This window comes from Theropithecus gelada, chromosome 14, assembly GCF_003255815.1.
Source record: "Theropithecus gelada isolate Dixy chromosome 14, Tgel_1.0, whole genome shotgun sequence".
Classification (NCBI taxonomy): Eukaryota; Metazoa; Chordata; class Mammalia; order Primates; family Cercopithecidae; genus Theropithecus; species Theropithecus gelada.
The window spans coordinates 56560942-56583940 of record NC_037682.1 but is presented as its reverse complement, the minus strand read 5'-3'; the positions used below and the strand labels follow the sequence as shown (position 1 = coordinate 56583940).

At 43.6% G+C, this 22999-nt stretch overlaps 2 protein-coding genes across 2 annotated transcripts in view; one reads left to right on the top strand and one right to left on the bottom strand.

Moving 5' to 3' along the window:
- Nucleotides 1-4443: 4443 nt before the first annotated feature.
- NRIP3 (nuclear receptor interacting protein 3) lies at nucleotides 4444-22566 on the bottom strand. The gene is made up of 7 exons (XM_025357204.1): nucleotides 22185-22566; nucleotides 9412-9573; nucleotides 8842-8924; nucleotides 6987-7126; nucleotides 5676-5728; nucleotides 5468-5562; nucleotides 4444-5154 (listed from the first exon to the last, which is right to left on the bottom strand). Exons 1-7 carry the CDS (start codon nucleotides 22356-22358, stop codon nucleotides 5139-5141), a joined length of 723 nt encoding a protein of 240 aa, XP_025212989.1. The 5' UTR covers nucleotides 22359-22566; the 3' UTR covers nucleotides 4444-5138.
- The window catches only part of LOC112606575, a 63335-nt gene continuing 62781 nt past the window's right edge, over nucleotides 22446-22999 (top strand). Inside the window, exon 1 of the mRNA XM_025357205.1 lies at nucleotides 22446-22951. Within this exon, the coding sequence (XP_025212990.1) occupies nucleotides 22705-22951 (247 nt within the window). The 5' untranslated portion in view covers nucleotides 22446-22704. The remainder of the gene's footprint in view (nucleotides 22952-22999) is intronic.

The window sequence follows — 22999 nt, the reverse complement described above, 5'->3', positions numbered from 1 at the left end:
AGCCTCCCGAGTAGCTGGGACTACAGGCGCCCGCCACAACGCCCAGCTAATTTTTTTTTTTTTTTTTTTTTTGTATTTTTAGTAGAGACGGGGTTTTACCGTGTTAGCCAGGATAGTCTTGATCTCCTGACCTCGTGATCTGCCCGCCTAGGCCTCCCAAAGTTCTGGAATTACAGGCGTGAGCCACCGCGCCTGGCATATATTCTTAACTCTGTGTAAATTTTAATTTGTTGGTTTCATTCTTTTGAGATGATTATGAATATTGATTCTGTCACTCATTGCTTAAGGACCAGGCAGGTGAACCACTTGACATTTTTTATCATCAGAATAAATTGACAAAACAAAATCTTTTGAGGTGGAATGGCAGTATCTTCTGAGTAGTAATTAAACCATAATTCTAGATGGTGATAACCATCGTCATAATGAAAGCATGTTGCTTGTTGACTATTTAACCATGCTGTTTAAGTCATATTAAAAACATCAATACTTAAAAGTTTCCATTATCTTGAAAATACATTTATTTGAGATGCCATTTGGATAATGACTTTAACTATATATTAAGGTTCATTCAACCCTTTCCTTTTCCCTTCCCAAACCTCTCCTATTTGTTTGAACTAAAAATATTTCTTTTGTTTGTTTGTTTGAGACAGGGTCTTGCCCTGTCACCCAGGTTGGAGTACAGTGGCTCAATCATGGCTCACTGCAGCCTAGACCTCCTGGGTTCAAGTGATCCTCCTGCCTCAGTCTCTTGAGTAGCTGGGACTATAGGTGCACACCACCACTCCCGGCTAATTAAAAAAAAAAAAAATTGTATAAAGACACATGCACACGTATGTTTATTGCAGCACTATTCACAATAGCAAAGACTTGGAATCAACCCAAATGTCCATCAGTGACAGACTGGATTAAGAAAATGTGGCACATATACACTATGGAATACTATGCAGCCATAAAAAATGATGAGTTTGTGTCCTTTGTAGGGACATGGATGCAGCTGGAAACCATCATTCTCAGCAAACTATCGCAAGAATAGAAAACCAAACACCGCATGTTCTCACTCATAAGTGGGAATTGAACAATGAGATCACTTGGACACAGGAAGGGGAACATCACACACCGGGGCCTATTGTGGGGAGGGGATGGGGGGAGGGATAGCTTTAGGAGATATACCTAATGTAAATGACGAGTTAATGGGTACAGCACACCAACATGGCACATGTATACATATGTAACAAACCTGCACGTTGTGCACATGTACCCTAGAACTTAAAGTATAATTTAAAAAAAAAAAATTTTTTTAATTGTAGAGAAGGGGTCTTGCTATGTGGTCCAGGCTGGTCTTGAACTCCTGGGCTCAAGTAATCCTCCAGCCTCAGCCTTCCAGAGTGCTGGGATTACAGGTGTGAGCCACGGTGTCCAGCTATATTTCCTTTTCTAGAAGTGTTCTCTCAGACTGTTGACTGGCCCACCATAAAAGATGGTTCCCGTATATGAAGCTCTGAGTGACTACCATATGCCAACCACTCTATATGAATTTTCTCGTTTGACACTGTGAGATAAGCACTTTTATTACTTCTGTTTTATAGATTACAAAACCAAGCTCAGTGAGGTTCACTAATTTGCTCGACATACAGTCAATAAGAGACACCTGAAGGGCCAGTAGCAATGGAGGAACAGAAGACCCTAAGAGAAAAATGCTGATGCAATTAGACTGTACCTGGTCTCCCCCACCTTCCAGACTGGGGCCCTGACACAAAGACTTTGTCAGACAAGCACAGAGAGGGGAAGATTTCACTTTATTGTTATATCAGTCTCACAAATAAACCCAACACAGCCAGAAACACTGAAACGATAAAGAGCCAATGCAGAGAGGCCTGGCAACAGGAGGAGGGAGGAATCCAGTTCGCCTCCTCCACGTCCCCAGCCTGGACATATATTTCTATTACACAAGAGTGAGGGCAGCTGACATACCAGGCAACCCATTGTATAGACACTTTGAGCTAAGAAATAGAAAATTGTACCAGGTAGGGTCTGTGCAGGGCAAGGAAATAGAAAAAAGTCAGAAAACGTTATTTTCCCAAATGAGTCAGGCATGGAAATATCAAATGATAAAAACAACATTTTTCAAACTCCCTGTATTTCAGATAGACATCTAATAACGAATGAGACAGGTTTGGTACTTCATGCTACTGCCTATTTTCAGAACTATGACATGGGTAGACACCCTTTCTCCCACACCCTCAATCTAAGGTACCAGAATTTTTTAGGACTCCTGGGAAATACTGACCTCACCTTCTTACCTTCCCAGCCCCCAAAAATTAGACCCAGTGCTTCCTCATGCACATCAAGGAGATGTGGGCTAGGAGAGTAATCAACTTGGAGGCATTTAAAGAAAGTTAATGAAGCTCGAGACTTCTCATAATTGTCTCAAGACATTTTTCGGAGCCTCTATCAAGCCTGGGATTTAAAACATAATTATTTGGTTAGAAAATTCAAATGTTTTGACTGCATTAAATGAGATTATATCTGAAGCTGAGTTCACCCCAACTATTTCAATTCCAAAACTAGAAAATTATTGACTAATCTTCAGAGGCCAGAAGAATCACTAAAAGTTATCTAATCATCCCCGATACCATATCATCGTAAACTCAAAGGGCCAGAAGCAGTCATGTCTTTCCAGAACTTGAGAGTTCCTGGCCTCACGCAGTCCATGGGGAATTGGAATCCAAATAAGAATAAACCAGAACGGGCCGGGTATGGTGGCTTACGCCTGTGATCCCAGCACTTTGGGAGGCCAAGGGGGGCAGATCACGGGGTCAGGAGATCAAGACCATCCTGGCCAACATGGTGAAACCCCAACTCTGCTAAAACACACACACACACACACAAAAAAAAAAAAAAAAAAAGCCGACGTGGTGCCACGCGCCTGCAGTCCCAGCTACTCCAGAGGCTGAGGCAGGGGAATAGCTTGAACCCGGGAGGTGGAGATTGCAGTGAGCCAAGGTCGCGCCACTGCATCTCAGCCTGGTGACAGAGTGAGACTCCGTCTCAAAAAAAAAAAAAAAAAAGAATAAACCAGAAGGAACCTTCAACATGCCTCACTGTGGCCAAGAGTTAAGGCTCAGAGTAGAACTTTCAAGTAGGGAAGTAAAGGGTGAACTTTACTTCAACTTTGTACTAGGGTAAGAGGCAGGCCAAAGTACTGCCGTGAAAGGTAGGGAAGGAGCATGGAGAGGCTTCAGTGGAAAGGTACATGTCCCCACTAGGTAAGAGAATGGGGTGTTGCCAGAGGGAGTGCTGAAGGCTGGTAACCCGGGGATCACCCCTGCTGAGCTTTAGATGTAGCCTCCCAACCGTGGCTGTGCTTAGCTTTCTATCTAGCTTCCTTAGGTAGAGGCTGATAGGAGGGGGGCCTAGGGAATGACCCCATGAAAACTGACTGCAGTATGGCTGCCTAGTTGTTCAAATGATGGTCACCAAGTTCCTAGTCTTTAGGGAGCTTCTGTGAGGCCCAAATCATTCAGAGTTCCAAAGGGTTGTTTGGTAGGGGCAGTTGCTGAACACTAGACAAGGTAGTTGGTAGTACTTGGCAAAGTTCAAAGTGGGATCCTTTAAACAAAAACACTGAGAACTACTGCTATGATGCAGGGTAGACTTGGGAATATCTTAAAGGGATATCCACAGCTAGCTATTTTTCTGACTTGTCCAAGCACTTCTATGACCAAACTGAAGGGGAGATTCCATTACAGACACCTGCGTGCCTAATGTGATACCCCAATCAAAAAGCTTCAAGAAACCTTGTATTCTCCCCAACCTTTGAGAGGGGTCAGGAAATACTGGGCAGTTATAAAAAGTTGTCTTTAACATTGTTGGCTCCTGCTCTGCCTCTTTCCTTGTACCAGGACAGAATTGAACGTCTCAATTCCTTGCCTGAAAATGTCATTCCCTACCTCCCAGAAAGGTTTATCTAGGTAGGCCTCTCCACCAGTTGATTATTCATTCAACTCCCTTCTGTTCTGGCCTTGCTCTTCCCCACCCGCCCCCTTCTCTACTCCTGGTTTCCAGCTACTTAAGTCCTTGGCAGACACATAACAGGATAGGCAGAAATGCTGATTGGATCTTGGGAGTAATCAACGTCTGACAGTGACACTCTGATTTACTTAAGCCTTCAATTCCATCTCAGAGAGGGATTAATATTCCTCTGTCTGTGGTTCCTCCTTTCCTCCAAGAGGTTCACAATGAGAAACCATTTCATTCATCTTTGTATGCTCAGTTTTTAGGCACCAAGATGAGGGCCCAAATGTGACAGTTTGGGGCAAGGAAATTTTAGTGGGCTTGGCACACAGGAGGGAGAGCTACGCAAATCATCCTAGCATCCATCTCCAGAGCATATTCCTCCCCTGCTCTGCCCTTTTCTTTCTTTCTTTCTTTTTTTTTTTTTAAAACACATTCTCACCTCTTTGCCCTCCTGTTAAAGGCTTGAATACAAATGAGGCAGCATGGGAGTCCTGGCTTGGAAATCAGGTCTGCGTTCTCAGTCCCTTCAGTCACTGACCTAATATATGAACTTAGACAATTCACTTGCCTCTGTGGACCTTTAAATGAAAGAGTTAAACTGTAATAGATGATGTCCCTGGGCTCTTTCACGTAATCCATACTTGAAAAATCAATTAATCAATTTGAAGAAACTCTAATTCCAAGACATAGGTATCCTGGCACCTGTTTGAAACAGCTGAAAGGAGGTAAAGGTCAGGTTCCTGTTTATTATACATTTTAGCTATAGGAAAAGAAGCAAATATATCTATGGAGACACAGAACCTGGCAGCCCCTATACTTGACTAATAAAAGCAAATTCCTGGAAGCAGCAGAGAAATAGGCCACAAGTGAGACTGGCAGTGTCAAAAAAGGTCTATAAATTAAGTGATCAAAGGAGTAAAAAACAATGGCTATAACCAGACAAGATCTCTAAGCATAGACTATAGTCTAGAGAGGTCTGAATGGGAAGGAGCCCCTAGAGCTTCTATTAAATGGAAGGACTTGGTCCACAGCAAGTTGCTACGGCATTTGGTTCAAACCCAGTTTTCTCAATCTGTCAACCCGGTGTGTATGCACATGTGCAGACATGCTGCAGGCTGTAGTTATGCTTCTGAAGTGCTGAAATGAGAAATAAATATCAGAAGAAATAATGCCATATTCAGAAAAAGTTAAGCTGAAGGCAAGTAAAATTTTGCTTTCAAAGCCACTCATTTCCCTACCACTCTGTGTGACATGACCATTGCTCATTCTGATGTGTGCACTACAGAGTTTTATGGGATGGTGAACTCTGGGTGTGGGGAAGGGTAGATTTGTAGTATAACTGAAGCCAAAGACAGGATACAACCCCACGTCCTGTCTAAGAACCACCACTGCCCTGCTCGCAGCTCATGACAAATGGATGTGACTTGATCTGACCCACTTGGGCACTCACTTGTCTTCATTCAAAGAGACTGTCTCCACAAAAGGGATTTCCTCCTTGTCTGTCTTCCCCATGATCAGCCGGTGCTTATCCAAGTTTATGATGCACTGAAAACAGGAGAATCACTGGTAACTTGTCAGTGATACCACTATGAGTTCCTGTGTAAGAGGATACCTGCCTCAGAGAGGAAGTATCAAGGGGTAAGAGGAGTCAATCTTACCTTCAGAGATCGGAGAGTCTGTAGACCAAGGGACAAGTTCTTCTCATTGTCATCTAATAAAACAAAAAGATGATTAAGATTTAGCCATTTCCACGCTTGCTTAGAAGTCGGCCTAATCACTATTAGGTTCCACCCATCCATCCAATAACATCCAATAAGCATATATTGAGCATGTGTTATTTTTATTTTTTTGTTATTTTTACTTTTTTATTTTTTGAGATGGAGTTTTGCTCTTGTTGCCCAGGCTGGAGTGCAGTGGCGCAATCTCAGTTCACTGCAACCTCTGCCTCCCAGGTTCAAGCAATTCTCCTGCCTCAGCAGGAGATTTGGGATTACCAGCGCCCACCACCACACTCGGCTAATTTTTGTATTTTTAGTAGAGACAGGGTTTCACCATGTTGGCCAGGCTTCTCTCGAACTCCCGACCCCAGGTGATCCACCCACCTTGGCCTCCCAAAGTGCTGGAATTATAGGCATGAGCCACTGCACGTGGTCAAGCATGTGTTGTATTAAGTAATTTTCCTAGATCATTAAAGTTACAAGGCAATAGAGCCAAGATGCAAACTCAGGTCTTTTTTACTCTAAAGGACAAAGGTCTTTAGACAAAGACCAATAACTTGGAGTAGTCAAGAATAAAATGTATGAGAAGTGTGGAAAGTGGTGGGAAATTATCAAAGGATTTATGGCAAAGGAGTAAGTTGCTCTCTGTTTCTAGTTCATGGAAAGCTCTCAGGGGACATTTTCACCTGTACATAAAAATGTGTTTTCTTGCTCCTTTTTTTTTTTGGCATGGAGTTGCACTCTTGTTGCCCAGGCTGGAGTGCAGTGGCGTGATCTCTGCTCCACCTCTCGGGTCCAAGCAATTCTCCGACCTCAGCCTCCCAAGTAGCTGGGATTAAAGGCATGCGCCACCAGTCCCAGCTAATTTTGTATTTTTAGTAGAGATGGGGTTTCTCCATGTTGGTCAGGCTGTTCTTGAACTCCTAAACTCAGGTGATCTGTCCACCTTGGCCTCCCAAAGTGCTAGGATTACAGGCATGAGCCACTGCACTCGGCCTCTTGCTCCTTGAATTTTTTTTATCTGACCTCCACATTTGTTTAACTGATTGATTCTCAACATGTCTTGAATGTAGCTCAGGGCCCATCTAGTACTTTGGAGACCAAAAATTGGGACAAGATCTATAGTACAGAAAAATGGGAACCATTTTGAAAAAGTCAATATTTACAGGCATGAGATCTCATGAGGTTTTGTTGGGGGTAGGGAGAGGGTTTATGTTAGGGTCCATAGGTCCCGCCCTCAATTCTGCTTACCAACCACAGCTGCTGGGCAGTCCAGGCAGAGAGAGCCCAGTGTGATCACTAGGTGTTCAATCTGGCCCACTACTTTGAGATGCCGGGGTAGAGAAAGCTTTTCTCCTTCATGCTTGTGGGATTTGACAAGCTCCTTGAGTCTGCACCAAAAAGGAAGATACCAAAATCCCCTTGACAGAGATTCCTGATAGAATCCTGCAATGCCTACCTTCTGACCTACAACTGGAATTCTCCAGGGATCTCCTGGGATTAATTTACCAAAAAGTGCTAGCCATCCTACATTTGTTGTTTCAGCACTTTGTCCTAAACATGCCAGGGGGATATAAAAACACTAAAGACTCATCTCCCATTCTCAAAAACCTTACATCACTTATGTGTATTGGTGAAGACAGGGGAACTGACATATTCAGAGAATCCTATTCTGTATCCTACTGTCCCCACCATTGTGTGAGGCAATTGAGTTAACACGTCCTTTTACCAATCTGTGAGTAACAGATACCAGAGAAGTCACGTTAATCCTAATTTTAGAAGGTGCTTTGTTCAATGTCTAATTTTCTCATTGTCCTTTCTATTTCATTCTGTCTTCATCAGTCTGTCTTAGACTATAATGTTAGTGGAGGCAAGTACTTATTTGGTAAGTGCACTGATATTCGTAGCAGCAAGGAATATCACGGAGAAAATCCTTGTTAATTTAACTTGTCTGTGCAGGGGAGGAAGGAAAGAAACAGTACCAAGGTTTCACATGTTACATAAGCTGATTGTAATAGCTAGCACCAGAGCTATTATGGGTTGGTGGATAAATACTTAATTATGGACTTTCTGTGCCAATACTTCTGCTTTCCTCTATTTCCTCTCTTTTGATGTTATAGCCCATCCAAAAGAAAAATAATTGCAGTTTTACAGATGGTTATTAATTCCTTTGGAATCATGGCAGTCTGCTGCCTAATTATGCACCAGGACATATTAGTCTTTCTGGAACCATCATGTTGCACTATACTTCATCTTTTCACCACATAAAAAGCTCAGGGCTGGGTGCAGTGGCTCATACCTGTAATCCTAGCATTTTGGGAGGCTGAAGCGGGCAGATCGCTTGAGCCCAGGAGTTGAAGACCATCCTGGGCAACATGGCAAAACCCCTTCTCTACAAAGAATACAAAAAATTAGCCAGGCATGGTGGTGCACACCTGTAGTCCCAGTTACTCAGGAGGCTGAGGCAGGAGGATCACTTGAGCCCAGGAGGCGGAGGTTGCAGTGAGCCGAGATTGCACCACTGCACTCCAGCCTGGGCAACAGAGTGAGGCTCCACCACACAAAACAAACAAAATAAACTACTGGCTAATCATCTTTATGATGGCCCAGGCCCAGGCCCAGGCCCAGGCGCAGTAGCAGCTGCAGTCCTCTTCTCAGTTCTGATGGATGTTTCTTGGGGACAGGCAGTGCATCCTCCAGAAAGACTCTGAGTAAGCTAAGGCCCACCACATCCCTACTTTTATTCATCTGGATGGAGTATACCAACAGGACAGCTCCTTTAATTTGCTGTCTAGTGGATCAGGGCAGGGCACACAATGAGCCAGAGGTCTCAGGCTCTCTCATTCAAGTTCAAAGGTCTTTGCTCAAAACTTAATAGGGGGAGTTAACAGAAAGCCAAAAGTTTCCATGCTCACTGATTTCTCCACTTGCCTGATAACCCACCACTCCTCCCCTCTACTAAGGACTCTGGTTCCAGCTGAGATCTGAACTCTGCATACTTCTCTTTGAGCTGCCGTAGAGATGCTCACCATCTCTAACCATAAAATAGAGTCAAGCGAAGAGTACACTCACATCTAAGTTCCACTCAGTACGAGTGGCTACTTACCCCAATCTGTCCACACAGGCCAAAGAGATGAGATTATATAGGCAGCCTGTGTCAACCAAGGCTTTCACATCCTTTCCAGCACACTGTGGGGAGGAAATGTACTGTTCAACAAGAGCCAGAGGAGCAGAAGGGAAAGGAGATGCAGACAGCAAGCAGCAGATGTCATATGAAAGGCAGGGGTGGAGAGCATCCTCCCAATTATGGGTTATAGTGTCCCATCTTTACCCACTGCTAAGTCTGCCTTTGACTGGCTCTTGTTCCTGCTGAATCCAGGGCTGACAGAAGATCCCCCCAAAAACTCTAGATGTTTTCTGCTACATAACAAATAGCTCTTAAACTTTTTTTAAAAATCACATACCCATTTGTAAATCTGATGAAAGCTTTGTTCCTTCTTCCCATGTATACACACGTGCATACAAAATGTCACATACACTTCCAGTGTTGCATGGAATGGCCCTTTTAAAACTTACTTATGAATTCCATGAGACCCATACTCTATAAAGTCAGGGGGAGAGGGTCCCACATCCTACTTTCCAGAAAACCCTGGAAAATCTGTTCTCAGAACATTACCTGGCAAGAAACCAAAATCATGTCATCCTCCTCAGACTTCTTTAGCCCCTCAGACTTAGCCTGATTGACTTTGTTCGTCTTAGAGGCCCAAGGGACACGGCCGCTTCGGAGCTTAGACAGGTTGGTTTCCATGAGGCGCCTCTGCAGAATATTATGGGGTTGCTTGAGGGATAGAAAGCAGAGACTTCTTAGTGACAGGCCACATCCCTCTTTCCCATTGTCCCCCAGGTACCATAAAAATAATGAAGGAGCCTCCCATAACTGAGCTCTACCTTTGTTTCTCATTTATACTTCCTTCAAGTGAGGACTTCACTGGTATTGTCAGAGCAGGTACCATAAACCAATTTGCAGTAGGCCACCCTGAATGAATGAAAATGCAAGATATGACACTGGGAAATGTGGAGAGGGCAGATAAATATTCTAGGGCTTAAGAGAACTGAGGGCCCTTGTTATTTGGACTAACCTAGGCCTGCTACCTTTCTTCCCCTTACAAGAGCATTTCAAGGGAAAAGTGGTCTTAGTCTAGAATAAGTGATCTCTGTATCTTCCCAGGTGACAGCAAATCACTGCCCTATAGAAACGGCAGCTCATTTTCATAGGCTGAAGAAACTTAGCTAACACCGGTATTCAGAAGCTCTGCCTACTTCTGTGTCAAGTCTCACTCTCTTATCTTTCAGATGCAGCCTATAGATACCTTAGTGGCTGGCTCTCCTGTGGGCTGAGTCACCCATGGGTAGATAGGGTGAAAAGACAGGAATTCACACTTGCTGAGCAAGCCTCTCAGCAGACACACTTTGAAACCTGACAGAACACATAAGAATCATCGTTGCTGGCATCCTCTGGACCTCAAAACACTGGTTTCTCCTGCCCTATCTTATCATCCATTTCCCTTCCCTTCAATGGCCCAAAAGTGGGGGTATGAAGGGGGAAGACACTGACCAAGAAGCAGGAGACTTAATTAGACCTTATATGCATGCCAGGATGCCTAATGTTAAGAAGCAGAATGAGAAGTGTGAGTTTAAGTCTGTACTTTGATAGAGCTTAGGAGAGTTCCTAGGGCAGATATAGTCATGCTCCACCATTCCCATTCAAAGTGGCCTCCAGAAAATTTAAGATATCTCTTGAAAAGAAATCCTTTGACTGGAGAAATCTGTATACACAAATATCTTATGCCCAGCTACAATAGCATTTAAAATCCCTCAAAGGAGAGTGTTTCACCCCAAGTTTCTATCTAACATATACCAGATGACACTCTGATTCTATGGGGAAGGAAGTCACTCTTAGAAGCCCAGAGCCTAGAACCTTTCAAGGGGAGGGGCTGGCACTGGAGGTCTTCAGTATCTGCCACCTTTCAGATTCCTAAGGAAGAATGGAGTCACAGCCATGACTCATTGTAACCCTAGTGAGATGAAGAAATGGATTCCCGAAATACACTGATTCTTGGCAAAGCACATTCTAAATTGGTATCTTTGGGAAAAGTGGAGGGAGAGGCACTTGTAAAGAAAATGAGAGCTTCTTAGCTTGACAAGGAGCTGGAGGAAGTGCTAACTCTGTCAGATTTTCTGATGCAACACTGGGATAATGCTTTGCTTCTCAAAAGAAACAAAAATGCTTCATTCGAATCTCTCTCACCAGTAAGACTGGATTCCTAGCTCAAGCCATACTAAAGCAGGGTGTTTGTTTCTGTTACATCCGTGCTTACATCTAGGACCTACTCAGATAAAACTGGACTTGTAGAAGTGAGGACTGGAAGGAGTTTCAAAGACCATCTAAACAAAGTCCTCTTACCTAAAGTTTGGGGATGTCTTCCTACATTGGTCTTGCTAAAAACTTTATCTGGTTCTTAATCTTGCAAAGGAGCCTAATCATTAGTGGAGAGATGAGACAAACGAGGGAAGTTCTGAAATCATTCTGCTTGAATTCATCCCTTTTCTGTATTGTCCTCTCTTTCTACTGGATTCTTCTTCCACAAGTTATAAAACATACTAAAAGTTCCTAGATATTGGGGAGAAAACTCCTCCACAAAACATCAGATCCTGCTGCCTTGACTCTACAACCTCCTTTAATCACCCTCCTTATCTGGAATGGTCTTTTTTTAAAAAGCCTAAACCATGACATCTATTTCCTGATATCCCATATTTCCTTCACTGAGATCACTTCTTATCCCATACCAATAACGACCTCTGATTTCCAAATACAGTAGACATTTTCAGCCTTAATTTTACTAGATTTTTCTAGTGAATTTGGCCCTGCTGACTGTTCCTTTACTTGTTCTTTAGTAACCAAAAAAAGGTTCAAACACATGCTCAATGTAAAATATTTAAGTATCACTGAAATATATAAAATAAAAAGCAAAGGCCAGGCACGGTGACTCACGCCTGTAATCCCAACACTTTGGAAGGCTGAGGCAGGTGGATCTCTTGAGGTCAGGAGTTTGAGACCAGCCTGACCAACATTGCAAAACCCCATCTCTACTAAAAGAAAAAATACAGAAATTGGCCAGGCGTGGTGGCATGCACCTTTAATCCCAGCGACTAGAGACGGGGAGGCAGGAGAATCGCTTGAACCCAGGAGGCCGAGGTTGCAGTGAGCCTAGATCACACCACTGCACTCCAGCCTGGGCAACAGAGCAAGACTCTATCTCAAAATAATAAATAAATGAACAAATACATAAATAAATAAAATTAAAAGCAAAAACCTCCCCAATCTCTCAAACCCTTCTCAGTCCCACTCCCGACAAATAATGATCATTAAATTTAGAAGTATATCTTTCAAAAAATATTAATACATTTATAAACATATAAAAAAATAAACATACTATAAAACTGTTCTGAAATTTTCTATTTTCATTTAATATATAAGAGGCAATTTCTGGCCAGTCACGGTGGCTCACACCTGTAATCCCAGCACTTTGGGAGGCTGAGGCAGGTGGATCACGAGGTCAGGAGATGGAGACCATCCTGGCTAACACAGTGAAACCTGTCTCTACTAAAAATACAAAAAATTAGCCAGGCGTGGTGGCAGTCGCCTGTAGTCCCAGCTACTCACGAGGCTGAGGCAGGAGAATGGCGTGAACCTGGGCGGGGGAGCTTGCACTGAGCCGAGATCGTGCCACTGCACTCCAGCCTGGGCAACAGAGCAAAACTCCGTCTCAAAAAAAAAGGCATTTTCTATGTCACTATACATAATTCTTTTCATTCTCTTTGATAACTAAAAAGTATTAATAATATAGTTCAGGAATAGAAAATTTACAGCCAACAAACCCGTATGAACCTCAGAGATGTTTTTCTCTGGTCATTTTACTATGCCTACATATCTTAAGTAACAATATAGCTGCATATTTACCTCTGCTTCCAGTCAAAATTTCACTAAAATGACAGTAAAAGAGTAAGTCCTAAACCCACAAAACAAAAAGAACAATAAAGAAGAAAAAAAAGATGTTGACAAAATTCTGGAATCTCAATAGCAGGCAGAAAAGCAGCAATAATGACCTGGACTAGAGAAAGCTAAGTGCTTTATACCATTTCACTTCACAGAGAGCTGAAGCGGCAGAGGCTGCCAGTTGCTCTTTAAAATCCTTGTTCTCCTCTTCTTCATAGGAAGATACCTAGATTCTTTCCTGGCCCTCCTGGCGGTTAGGCATAGCCATATGACTGAGTTCTACAGAATAGAATGTGAGTGGAAGTGACATGCACCATTTCTATGCCTGGCCCATAAAAATCTCCTGTGCATACTTCTCCATATTCTTTTCCTCTTCCCACTGGCTGGAGTGGAGATGACCACTATGGTAACCTTCTCAGAGGCCACATGTTGAAGACAGAAGAGCTACTGTCTCTAAAGGACTAAATGGAAGAGGCTGTCTTGCTGACTTTTCCACTAATACTGTTACTTAAGAAAAAATAGGCTGGGTGCGGTGGCTCATGCCTGTAATCCCAGCACTTTGGGAGGCCGAGGCGGGTGGATCACAAGGTCAGGAGATCGAGACCATCCTGGCTAACTCAGTGAAACCCCATCTATACTAAACATACAAAAAATTAGCCAGGTGTGGTGGCGGGCGCCTGTAGTCCCAGCTGCTCAGGAGGCTGAGGCAGGAGAATGGCGTGAACCCGGGAGGCAGAGCTTGCAGTGAGCCGAGATAGTGCCACTGCACTCCAGCCTGGGCAACAGAGCAAGACTCCGTCTCAAAAAAAAATAAGAAAAAAGAAAAAAGAAACTATTTTGTTTGAGCTATTATATATTTGCATCTAGCTGTAAAAGCAGTTGTCTTACTGAAACTAAAAGGCTGAGGGGTTAGAGGTATCAGAACCTCTACAATTGAAGGATACAATTAGGGTTGGAAATAGACTAAAGTCTTCATAAGACTCTCACTTGACCCAGAGAACTGGGGAGAATGCCAAAAGTTTACTCTTCTTGTAAGAGTAAATAAAAAGACTGATCAGTTGATAGCTTGGCTAGGCTTTCAGGTTTCGAGAACAGCTGAAGGGGAGTGGGGAGTATCATACTAGGCCAGAACTGAAGGACATGAGTTTAAAGATTGAAAGGCCCCACATGGAGCCTACCATAATGAATGAAAAAAGATCCACATCAAGATTTCACATCACTGTGAAATTTTGGAATAGCATGGATGACAAAGATCCCACAAGATTCCAAAGAGAAAAAGATGATAAAAATACAAAGGATTGGGAATCAGAATAGTATAGGACTACTCAACAGTAACAATCAAAGCTAAAAGACAATAGAATAATGCCTTCAAAAATCTGAGGCCAGGTGCAGCGGCTCATGTCTGTAATCCCAGCACTTTGGGAGGCTAAGGTGGGCAGATCACGAGGTCAGGAGTTCGAGACCAGCCTGGCTAACATGGCGAAATCCCATCTCTACTGAAAATACAAAAATTAGCCAGGCATGGTGGTAGGTGCCTGTAATTCCAGCTACTCAGGAGGCTGAGGCAGGGGAATAACTTGAACTCATTGTGGAGGTTGCAATGAGCTGAGATCGTGCCACTGCACTCCAGCCTGGGCAACAGAGGGAGACTCCGTCTCAAAAAAAAAAAAAAAAAAAAATCTGATAGTACATAATTTCTAATAGTAATTAGTACCTAGTAAAACTATTTAATAGTATCTAATAGTACCTAGTCAAACTATTGGTCAAGACTCAAGAAAGTTATTTCCTGTGTCTTGTCAAGAAGCTACTGAAAGGTATGCATGCTTCACCAAAGCAAGGGAAACAAACAACAAGGGGAAAAGCATGAGATCTAAGAACAAAAGAATCCAATAGAGAGACAAAGGCAGTTCTGAGAATGGGGTTGAAGGAAAAGTCCAGGATACAGGTTGCCTATAGCTCTTAAGAGCAGCCAGTCCAAAATGAAATGAAAAGACAGGAGACTCTAGGAAGGATTCTCCAAGAAAACAATGGACTTGCTAGACCATCTATAGTTTTAAGTTACTTGAAGGAGAATTAAATTTTACATGGCAACTTTTTTTAAAAAAACCAAGGAAATTAATTTTGAGAAAAATGTTTTTATGAGAAAGAAAATAGTACATTTGACTCAGCTGTAAATAACAAGAACATAGTCATAATAATGTAAGCAGTAAATGCTTATTTGACCCAAAATAGTTATTTAATAGAATGTTAGTAAAACAGAAGAATGAGGCCGGGCGCGGTGGCTCAAGCCTGTAATCCCAGCACTTTGGGAGGCCGAGACGGGCGGATCACGAGGTCAGGAGATCGAGACCATCCTGGCTAACACGGTGAAACCCCGTCTCTATTAAGAAATACAAAAAACTAGCCGGGCGAGGTGGCGGGCGCCTGTAGTCCCAGCTACTCGGGAGGCTGAGGCAGGAGAATGGCGTGAACCCGGGAGGCGGAGCTTGCAGTGAGCTGAGATCCGGCCACTGCACTCCAGCCTGGGCGACAGAGCGAGACTCCGTCTCAAAAAAAAAAAAAAAAAAAAAAAAAAACAGAAGAATGAATATGATGGGAAAGTGTAAGATAATTAAATTTGTATCCATTATAATAGAAAATCAGGGCTGGATGCGGTGGCTTACACCTGTAATCCCAGCACTTTGGGAGGCCAAGGCGGGCGGATTGCTTGAGCCCAGGAGTTCAAGACCAGCCTGGGCAACATGGTGAAATTCTGCCTCTACAAAAAATGCAAAAATTAGCCAGGCATGGTAGTTCACACCTGTAGCCCCAGCTACCTGAGAGGCTGAGGTAGGAGAATAATTTGAACCTAGAAGGTGGAGGTGGTAGTGAGCCAAGATCACACCACTGCACTCCAGCCTGGGCAACAGAGTGACACTCTGCCTCAAAAAAAAAAAACAAAAAAAAAGTAAGACTAGACAGATAGTGATGAAAACAGTTAATTAAGAAATAGCAGTATCACCATTTACTTGGAATTTACTTGGAGATACGGAGATCCCTAACACAAGCAACAGCTTTAAATTTTTTTAAGTTTTAAATTATTTACATTAAAAATTTTTAAATAAAAATATACCCCATGTAGCAGAAAAGAGTTCAGCCACAAGAAAAGCCAACTTACAGCAGTTTAAATGGAGATTTATTTTTCTCACGTAACAAGAAGTCTAGAGATAGAAGCTGCTGATACTAACTCAGCAGCTTAACAACTTCAGGGCTATTGGCTCTGTAATTCTCTTGGACATTCCTTCATGGTCACAGATGAATACCCCAGCTCCAGGCATTATATCCACATTCAAGAAATGAGAAAGGAGGAAGGACTACTCTAACATAATCAATTGCTTTTATCAGAAAAGGAAAAGCTTTTCCAGAAGTTCCTTTGGCAGTTTTTTTCCCATATCTTCTTGGTCAGAACTCATATGGCCACTCCTAACTTTAACAGACATTGGGAGATAATTTAGCTTTTATAATCTCTATAGAGGAGTCAGGCATATAGAAAAGGGCTAAGAATGGGTGATGATTTAGCCAACTAACAGTGTCTGCCAGATGCAAAAACTAAGGCATGTGCACACACACCATGTAACTTAGGCAGGTATAATGCCAGGTTATCTTATAACCAGCTTAGCATCTATTTTCTTATGTCTGCCCTAGTTTCTACATTTTAAAACAGCAAATCCTTGACAGACAAGTTTGTTGTATAAACATACCTTAACTATTTACTAATGGGCATTTAGATTATTTCCATATGTTTGCCATTAGAAACAATGCTGCAATAAACTCAACATTTTATTTATCCTGAAACACTCCTCCACTGGCCTCTAAAACCACCTGTTTATTCTGTTCCTGTCTCTTTCACTGGTTCCTTAGCCTGTGTTCATTTCTTAAATATTAGTGTTCCTCATTGCTCTATCTTTGGTCCCTTGTCACTCCACATATACTGCCAGGGCAATTTTATCTGTTTTCATTGCATAAATTACTATCTTTATGATGATGACTCTATCTCATGTCCAGATGTCATCTCAATTCTAGACCCATAGATTCAACTACCTTTTTGAACTTCTCTACTTAGACATTCCACAGGCACTTCAAACGTAACTTATCCCACTGATATTTTCTATAAAACTTGCATATTCTCCTTTATTCCCTATCTCAGTGAGTGAAATTCTGCCTCCTCTTATTTTCTTCTTCATTTACTGTTACTGCTAAGCCCAAGCAATCTCCTAACATTACTTTCATGGTCCTCTTCCCCTACAGTGGTTCTCTTGCTAGTTGTATTAAAGAAAAATCCTCGATTTAGCATTCAAGACCTTCCACTACCACTCATCCTCCTTCCCAATCTCATCTTTTAAATTATTACTCCATGAAAGCTTTCTGCTTTCAGCAAATTACCACTTGTCACATATTACCTTGGGTGAATCACTAATCTCTATGAGCATTACTTTTCTCTAAACCTTACTCTCTTGATCAGTAATAAAAGACGTTTGCGCTCCAAAGTCTTGTTCAGTTTTAACATGTTGGGTTAATTCCTTTCCAACAACCTTGGTAAGTGGCACCACCATACATCCATTCTTGATTTTTTCATTTCCTGACCTCCCATCAAAAGTGCTATTGTACTCTGAAACATACCTGGAATTGATCTGCTTCTCCCCATCTTTACTACCTCCAATCTAATCCAAACCACTGTAATTTCTTATCTCTACTGCAACAGCCTCTTAACTTGCATTCTGCCTCTTCTTTTACCCTTCTCCAGTCCATTCTTTGCATGGAAACCAGAGTAAGCTTTTTAAAACATAAGTCAGATAACACAGTACTTTACTCAAAACCCTTCAATGGTATCCCATTGTTCTTCAGAAAAAATCCAAACTTTTTACCCTTCTCTATACAGCTCTGAACCAACTGGTCCTTGCCTCTCCTTCCATATACAAACCACTCTCCCTTTATTCATTCAGATTCAACACCATCCACACTCACTTCCTTGCTCAAAATTCCTCTCCCATTCCAATCCCTTTGCACCGGCTGTCCCCTCTGCCTGAAATGTTCTTCCCCTAACATTTCTAATGGTTAGGTCCCTCTTATCTTCCAGGTCTCTGTTCAAATGTCATTTCCTCACAGATACCTTCCCTGACCATACAACTTAAAGTAGGTAGGTCACCTCTTTAGTTACTAACAAATCTCACTATTTCTTTCATAGTAATTATAAATACATAATTATTTTGTGTATTTACTTGTTTATATTTCACCCCTGCCCTACTAGCATGTTAACTGCACAAGGGCAGGGACCGTGACTGTCGATTTCAGCTATATCCTCAGCTCTTGATATGGTACTGAAAGAAATCTCTACCGCTTCTTTCTTCAAAAAGCCTTTCTTTTTTTCTGAGATGGAGTCTCAGTCTGTCTCCCAGGCTGAAGTACAGTGGCACAATCTTGGCTCACTGAAATCTCCGCCTCCCGGGTTCAAGCAATTCTCTCACCTCAGCCTCCTGAGTAGCTGGGACTACAGGCGTGCACCACCACACCCAGCTAATTTTTACCTTTTTAGTACAGATGAGGTTTCACCATGTTGGCCAGGCTGGTCTTGAACTCCTGACCTCAGGTGATCCACTTGCCTTGGCCTCCCAAAGTGCTGGGATTACAGGTGTGGGCCATCAGACGCAGCCAAAAAGCCTTTCTTGATTAATATCATTGAATTCTTTCTTTCAGAATCCCTTCAATATTTGTATGTTAAAGGGTTTGTACTACTTGTATCCCTAGTCAATGCCTGTTTTATAAATGTGGTTAAGTGGTTCTCATTCGTTTAATGACATATTGGCTTTCCAAGGGATGTCCTGTTTTTCAACATACATAGTACTGACCAGGTACACTGGCTCATGCCTGCAATCCCAGCACTTTGGGAGGCTGAGGCAGGACTGCTTGAGGCCAGGAGTTTGAGAGCAACCTAGTAACACAGTGAAACTGTGTCTCTACAAAAAAAAAAAAAAAAATTAAATAAAAATTTAATGTGGTGATATGGATGGCTAATCTATAGGGCACACCACACAGACCTGCTCCAATAGACAGATTCTGTTCAGGTATTTTATGGTAAGTTTGCTTTACTGTGTTCAACCATCTTTCCCCCAGCCTCATTCCTAATTCTAGTCAGTTTTGAAAAAGCATTTAGCTCTGATCAGAAGCAATCATATGTAGGAAAGAAAAACTCTATTGCCAGACAAGTAAGAATATGGTCTAATGCATACAGGTAAGTATGATATCATTTAGGAAAGACAGCACATTATCACATAACATGACTATTTTTAAAAATTAAAAAGTCCTTAGCACAACGAGAAAAACTTTAATGAACCTGGTAGCTAAAACAAGATAAATTACAACAGGCAAATTTACAAGAATGGAGATGTTTTTCTCCAGCTTCATCGAGTTTAAAAAAAAAAATCAGGGCTGGGTGTGGTAGCTCATGTTTGTGATCCCAGCACTTTGGGAGGCTAAAGTGGGCAGATCACTTGAGACCAGGAGTTCAAGACCAGCCTGTGCAATATGGCAAAATCCCATCTCTACAAAAAATACAAAAGTTAGACTGGTGTTGTGGTGTGCACCTGTAATCCTAGCTACTCAAGAGTTTGAGATGGGAGGATCTCTTTAGCCTGTGAGGTCAAGGCTACAGTAAGATGTGACTGCAGCTGCATTCCAGCCTGGGCAATAAAGTGAGAACCCGTCTCTTAAAAAAAAAATCAAATATAATATTGCTCACTCATATCTCTGGTTTTAGTTCTTAATCTAATACAGAATGAACAATATAAGATAAAAGGATAAATGCAAAAGGGCCAGACAAAAATATAATTTCCACAGAAGACTTTGTATCAGCCAACTCCATATACACAGAAATAGGCAAAGGCACTTTCCTGGGGCCAAGACAACACGACCCCCTTTGATTTCCTATGGTTGCCTTCTGCCAGTCCTAAAAGGGCTGGCAGGCTGATCAAGCAGTGAACATTACAGAAACAGCATAGTAAGAGGTAGATAATTCAGAAATCCCAGCAGTATAATGTAAATATTGGTTACTAGTACGAGGGAAAACAACCTACAACCTTCACAAACCCAAAAGTCAATTACAACTAATTTTTCCTCTCTCTTATCTCCCTCTGATGCTATCCTCTCCCTTTTCTTGGACCCCTTCTGTTGAGATTATACTATAAACTACTTCAAGTAAGAACTATTCAATTAATTTTAGCATCCTCCAAATTTCCCTTGCAGTGAGAGAAAATTGAGTCAACACTAGTCTATCCCAGATGTATTTATAAAGTAAAACAATAATAATGTACTTCTAAGGTCACTTCTAAGATTGTACTGAGGCTGCAACAACAGTTCCAAGAGTTTAAGCATGCTGCCTCACCCCAGTGCTTGCGGCTCTCCTAGCCCTACCTCGGTCTGCCTCCGTTTCTGTAATCTGGCTGTTCTGTGCAATCACTTGTACACTGTAGGTGTGAAAACAGTGAGAGAGGGAAATCAACTCCATGACGGTGGGGCACAGAAAGCATGAACCATGATTCAGAGCCTCACAGTCAACTGCCATGTGTATGTGTCATACTCAAGGCAATATCCTGCTTCTTGAGGCTCCTTCCTCTTTGCAGCCTGCTGCCTGTGCTCTATGCTATCAGCCCTTCGTGACTCAACTGAGACAGACTGGAGTCAGAAAAGTGGATGGAATTCCTACACAGCATGAAGTAGTATAAGAAATCCTAGGCAGAAGGAAGCTAAGGTAGCTCTCCTTCCTAAGCTAGGAAACTCATTGACAACCAAGGACAACCAAATCCAGCATTTAAAAATTCCATATTTTAATTCTTCTCTTAATATAATACTTCCTTCTTTATTGATTGACGAGCATTCTAGGAACGAGGATAGGATTATTTGGCCTGAAGGAAAGAATATTTCTCGAACCTGATTTGTTAAATGAATCAAGATTGCTTTAAAGTAAAAGAAGGGAAAAGAGAGTTACCTCTTTTGCAGGAGCACATTTCAATCACTCATCACTCTGGGTTAGCATAAATCAGGGAAACTATCCTGCGGCTTGTGCAAAAAGCAAAGCAAAACAAAAAAACACAACTTTCAAAAAACAGAGCAAGATAACTGAAGTAGACAAACCCTGCACAGAAGCAACTAATGGCAGGGAGGAGAAAAATTATACTGGTACCTGTGTGTCATTAGAGCTGTTAAATTAAAAAAAAAAAGGAAATGGATGCAGAAGCTCTGCCCTCCTGGGGCCAGAAATGGCAATTTCAATGAATTAGAGCTAACAACCACATCCAAAATTAAACATTTCAAAAGCTTAAAATAAAAAATACTAGAAAAATTATACAGAGCACCTATTTCATTTGTTAAAAGACATTTAATTAGCGTTTCATACATTACCACCCAAATGAACAAAGCGATTGTGAAATTCAAGAAAACAATCCAACTACAAGAAAACTCCAGATAAAACTACAAAGTTAAACATAAACTTGACCCAGGACCACTACAGAGGCTGAGGGATGACAGATACAGCTCTTTATATTGGTCACCCTTTCATTCTATAGAAAGAGGACAGTACCATTTTTTACCCCAGGGCTCCTGTCCTGGGGTGCTTCTACTTAATGCCAAGAAAAACCGTGCTAGAAAAAAAGACTGCAACCACCCCAGCCCCAAATGCACACATTAGCTGGTCGGTAAGATGGAGCAGCCTGGCTTCCTCCCTCTACTCACTCCTTGGGGGCGGGGCTGGAAGTGAAGAGAATGATGAAGAGATGTTGGGGGTTCAGGAAACCTTCACATTCGACCCCTTTTCTCTCTCCCCACTCAGGACGGAAGGTCAAAGGTACATAGGACCAAAACTAGAGAAGTGGATTTTGCATAGGGGAACAATGGATTCAACAAAAATCTTCCGGATCTGGCAACTGTCAAAAAAAAAATCCCTTTCCACTTCTTTCCCCCTCACACGAAGTCATTAGGAATCACCTCTGTCTGGGTCATAGAACCAGCCACACAGCGTAGGAGGCACAAGCCCCACGAACAAAATTCGGTATTAAGAATAAGGGGAGAGAAAGAAGACCCGAGGGCAAGAGGGCAGGGCAGGACCTCTTCCTTCTTCTGGAGAGGAGACATCCAGGGAGGAGATACAGCCGAGGGGAGCGCGAGCTGAAAAGCTAGGACGGAATCCCCACCGAAACCGCAGCAGGGGTGCTGGAAGGGGAGGAATGAGCGACGCAGCGACCGCGAGCCAAGGGCAGCGGCGGGCCGGGCCGTGACTCAGTGAAAGCCGCAACAGCCGGGCCTCGGAAGACCGCGGGCGCGAAGCCGCCGGGGCCAGGGCAAGAACGGCGGCGGGGACTCACCGTGTCCTTGGACGAGCCCAGCTTCTTGAGGCCGTCCAGGGGCAGCAGGTCGGCGGAGTCCTTGTGGATGAACTGCACCGCCTGCTTCATCCGGCGCTGCTGTCGCAGCGACGCCGCCTCCCGCATGTCGGTCTCCTTGCGGCCGCCCTCAGTAAGGAGCCCTGAGTAAAACATCCTTGAGGCGCCGGCGGCCCGGTCGCCCGCGGCTCCCCAGCAGCCTCGAGCTCGAGCTCCTCCAGCGCCGCAAGGGCCCCGCGCCGCGCCTTTTATAGCCGAGTGTGACGTCGCGTGTAGCAGCCAGTGTGCGCGCGGGGGGCGGGGCCGGCACAGAGTCCACGCCCCGCAAGGCTCCCTGGCGTCCCGCGTGCCCTGCTCACCCGGTGGCAAAGCGGGAGAGGAGGCGGCGGCGCTGGTGGGAGTGACCCGGCGGGCCGAGAATCCACAGCGGCCTCTTCACCCAACCGCCCCCTCCTGCGTGGGAGCCCCGCATCCCTTGGACGGGTGTGGGCTCTGGGGCCCGATGCCCTGGCAGCCCCGGCCATCTCCGCCGCTGGCCGCGGGTCCCAGCTCACCTGTCCACGCCGTGGCCGACCCGGGGATAACCGACAGCCGGGCCATGCCTCGAGTCCCGCCGCCCGCGCCGCTGCTCGGCTTCTCGGAAACGCACCTCCACGCCGCCAGCCGGGGCTCCAGCGCCCACCGCCCGGGCCCGGAGGACTGGCGGCTCCCTCCGAAGTTGGGAGCGGTCGGGATTTTTACAACTTCAGGTCGGTCCCCACCCACCGGGCCACGTGACTGGGGAGGGGGCAGCCGGT